The sequence below is a fragment of the Dasypus novemcinctus genome, chromosome 10 (assembly GCF_030445035.2).
Source record: "Dasypus novemcinctus isolate mDasNov1 chromosome 10, mDasNov1.1.hap2, whole genome shotgun sequence".
Taxonomy (NCBI): Eukaryota; Metazoa; Chordata; class Mammalia; order Cingulata; family Dasypodidae; genus Dasypus; species Dasypus novemcinctus.
In genome coordinates this window covers 34343172-34347246 of record NC_080682.1, presented here as the reverse complement: position 1 = coordinate 34347246, position 4075 = coordinate 34343172, and the positions used below count along the sequence as shown (strand labels likewise).

At 31.6% G+C, this 4075-nt stretch overlaps 1 protein-coding gene across 1 annotated transcript; it reads left to right on the top strand.

The window, feature by feature from the left end:
• Positions 1 to 1616: 1616 nt before the first annotated feature.
• LOC101423157 (olfactory receptor 8H1-like) lies at positions 1617 to 2558 on the top strand. The gene has a single exon (XM_004461574.2). It carries the CDS (start codon positions 1617 to 1619, stop codon positions 2556 to 2558), a length of 942 nt encoding a protein of 313 aa, XP_004461631.2.
• The last annotated feature ends 1517 nt before the right edge of the window (positions 2559 to 4075 follow it).

The window sequence follows — 4075 nt, the reverse complement described above, 5'->3', positions numbered from 1 at the left end:
AATAAACATTATATACACAGAAAAATAATTGGAAGAAAATGAATGTGAAGATTAACAAAAGTTATGAATAATTTTTATTTTCTTTGTATTTTGTTGTTTCCAAATTTTTGTGTAATGAATAATGTTGCTCCCTTGAGATAGTCACACTTTGAAACATAAAATTGTTTCATTGTGAGAAATGTACTCTTCTCTCCCTGGTGGTTAATGATCTGGCCTTTCAAGCCACTGAGTAATTAAGTTTTCTCTAGAAATGCTTTCTCTTTACTCTTCAAAAAATTAGACTGTCACAAAGGAATACCGAAAAATCATGCTCAAAATTATGTGGGTTCTAAAAGGAAGACAATTCTCTGTTACACACCTTGAAATTTTTTCCTGGTATCATGCCAAAAATCTTCCTTGGAAATTGATCCCCAGGTACAGTGGGTTTATCAGGGTGACAGACAAGGGATGCTATGCTCTACATATATTCACAGTAACTCCTTGGAATTTTATGATACAAAATTATAGGCAAACTTTGCTTTTGATCAGGGACTAGCCACAATTTTATGTTGATCTATTTTACCTCAACAGAAAACAAAAATGCATGCATGAAAAATTAATATTAATTTAGCTGAAAGGGAACAAATATTCTCTTACAAAATTTTTTGGCTCCTTATATGTTTTATATGTTTTATTTGTGAGAAATAATTGAGGGTGACAAATTTCTAGACCACCTAAGAAAGAAAATTTTTCACCACCTTTTGTTTATGGTAAGTATTAGTCTCAAAATTAAAAGGTTTTATTTCAGATCAAATAAAATGGACACATTACCAGAAGCACATGTATATACATATGTATTTCATTTATGCCTTACCAATGTAATTCCAGGATGTGTGGAAATGGAAATCTAGATTTGATGGAATCAGAGTCTACAACTGATGTGCATATATTGAAAACATAATTTTGCATGAAATCTGATATCTTCCAGAAATTAAAATTGCATGTTATCTATAATCTTAACTCATTCAAGTAAAGTTCTTTAAGATTGAAATTTATGATTTGTTATTTGTGTTAAATAATAAGGAATACAAAATAAAAGTAAATAACATTAAAACTTTTTCTATCATTATTTATTAACACAGCTAATTTTTCCGATGTTGAATATAAACAGGTATTAAATGTTATGATCATGCTCTCTGAAGTCTATCTATCTTGGTAGAATCACAGAGTCAACATTTAATATATGGCCCTGGATAAGTTACTTAAAATTTTCCTGTCTTTTTCTCACCTAAAAATGTGTCTAATAGTAACACCTATAGTATAATATTTCCTAGTGGGTTAAATGTATTAAGAAAGGGAAGCGTTTATATTAGAGTCAGGTCCATTCTGCTTGCCATATATATTAACATCTATTATATAACATCCAAATGATGATTTATAACTAATTTATATCTGGCAGTAACACTAAGATTGTTTAGTTATATTTTGCAAGCTGCTCTTTGTTAGGTATTTCTAGAAGCCTTAAGCAAAAATTTTTAAATTGCAGGATCATTCATATAAACAAAAATCCTTGTGAAGTCATTCATGTTAAGTATTGCCTTAGATTTCTCAACAGTTCATAAAAGTTGAATGTTATTATGGGAAGTAGGAATAACACAAATGTACCGGACTTCATCCTTATGGGGTTGACAGACTCTGAAGAGACTCAACAAGTCCTCTTTATACTGTTTCTCCTGATATATTTGATAACTGTGCTGGGGAATGCAGGAATGGTTCTGATAATTTGCCTGGATCTCCAGCTTCACACCCCCATGTATTTTTTCCTCAGTCACCTGTCATTCCTTGACCTCAGTTACTCAACAGTCATCACACCTAAAACCTTAGAAAACTTACTGACTTCCACCAAGTTTATTTCATTCAAAGGCTGCTTCACACAGATGTCTTTTTTTATCTTCCTGGGTGCCACTGAGTGTTTCCTTCTCTCTTCAATGGCCTATGACCGCTATGTAGCTATCTGCAATCCTCTTCACTATCCAGTAATTATGTCCAGGAATCTTTGTCATGCTCTTGTCACTGGGTCTTATATGATTGGTTTTACTGACTCCTTGGTCAATGTTCTTTGCATGAACAGTTTGCTTTTCTGCAAATCCAATATAATCCATCACTTTTTCTGTGACACAACCCCAGTTTTAGCCCTGTCCTGCACTGACACTCATAGCATTGAAATCATGATATTCATTGTTGCTGGCTCCACCCTTATGATGTCTCTTATCACAGTCTCTGTGTCCTACATGTCCATTCTCTCTACTATACTGAAAATTAATTCCACCTCAGGAAAACGCAAAGCCTTCTCTACTTGTGCCTCCCACCTCCTGGGAGTCACCATCTTTTATGGCACCATGATTTTTACTTATCTAAAACCGAAGAAGTCCTACTCCTTGGGAAAGGATCAAGTGGCCTCTGTGTTTTATACTATGATTATCCCCATGCTGAACCCACTCATTTATAGTCTTAGGAACAAAGAAGTAAAAAATGCTCTCATTAGAGTCCTGCATAAGAGAGGGGTTCCAGGCAATTAAAGTGAAAGTAATGCTGAGCATTTAAGTGTACCTGCAGCTTTTGTTATGTCTTGTAGGATATTTACTTGGATTTTCTCTAAAATGCCTGAATCTTTTAGTTTGTATTTCTGTTATGCCATCCTTTACTTGGCCAAACATAATCTTGAATAGTTCCATAAATATGATCTTAGAAATCCATTTTGAAATGGATCATGTTATATATTTTAAACCTGCTACCTAAATACATGTGTTTCTTTCAGCCAACTAATGTGCAAAATAAGAAAATGTAATGTCTTTTTAAATTGTTTCACTTAAATCCCCATGCATGTTCCATTCAGAGAATTTTATTAAGGAAAATAGCTAAATTTTGACACAAAAATAGTTCCCAAGCACAATTCATTTAAGATATAGAGAAGACATACAATGCCGTGATTGAGGGTGCTTACTTAGGAATCATACATTCCAGGGTTTAGATTCTAGATTTCCTCCATTGTTTGATATATGACTCTTAAGTCCCTGATAATTCAAGCCTCATTTTCCTCAAGTGTACAAGATAAATACTAAACCCTGCTCTGTAGAGTTATTGTAAGGATTAAATTAAATCAGGAATATAAAGCACTAGTTGCAGTAAAATATGTAAGGTGGAAACTTGCATTTTCTGCTATTTTGACTATACAACAGCTTTTGTTATAACATATTTTCACTGGTATTTTATAAATTGTTTTTGTCAACTTAAGTAATAAACACAGAAATGGTTAAAAATAAAAAATACAAAAAGTCAGTGTTTCAAGCATTTGATCCTAAAACTAAATAAAATATTGTGACATAATTAAGCTATATAAAATATGATATATATTAACATATGAGGCCCTGGTTCAATCCTCAGCCAGAGTAATTTAAAAAAAATAGTTTTTCTTTTGCAATTTATATTAAGATTTTTAAAATAAAATCATACCTTATTGTTTATCCAGAATGTTTTTTGAATGTTTAAAATAAAATTCAAGAGTGAAATGTTTAACAATATACTGGTAATTAAAACCAATTTAATTTAATCAAACCTTCTTTAAAATTATGTCATAAAAATTATTCATTATACTTATATTTTCTCAATTTATTTTTAAATTGAGATTGAACCCAGAACTTCCTACATAGGAAGTATGCACTCAACCACTTGAGCTACATCTGTTCCCCAAGAATAGTTGATTTTTTTGATTGTTTTGTTTTTAGGAGGTACTGGGAATAGAACACAAGACCTCATACATGGGCAGCAGGCACTCAACCACTTGAGCTACGTCTGCTCCCTAAATATTTATATTTTAATTGTATACCTGTTTGAGTTATTTTTCATCTTGAAAGCATATTTGTCATTTTTTATATTTAGAAATTCTTTCTAGCTTTGTGGCCTTTATTTTTAATAACTATGATTTCTTTGTGATAATTTTGTTATAACATTACTTCTATTTATGGCTCAAACCCAAAATGCATCAACCTAAGTTCCAGTTTTAGAGCAATTAAATATTTAATAATACAATGATTAT

What these genes read in the sequence shown, in the direction of transcription:
- LOC101423157 (XM_004461574.2), top strand. Translation starts at nt 1,617, where the DNA reads ATGGGAAGTAGGAATAACACAAATGTACCGGACTTCATCCTTATGGGG.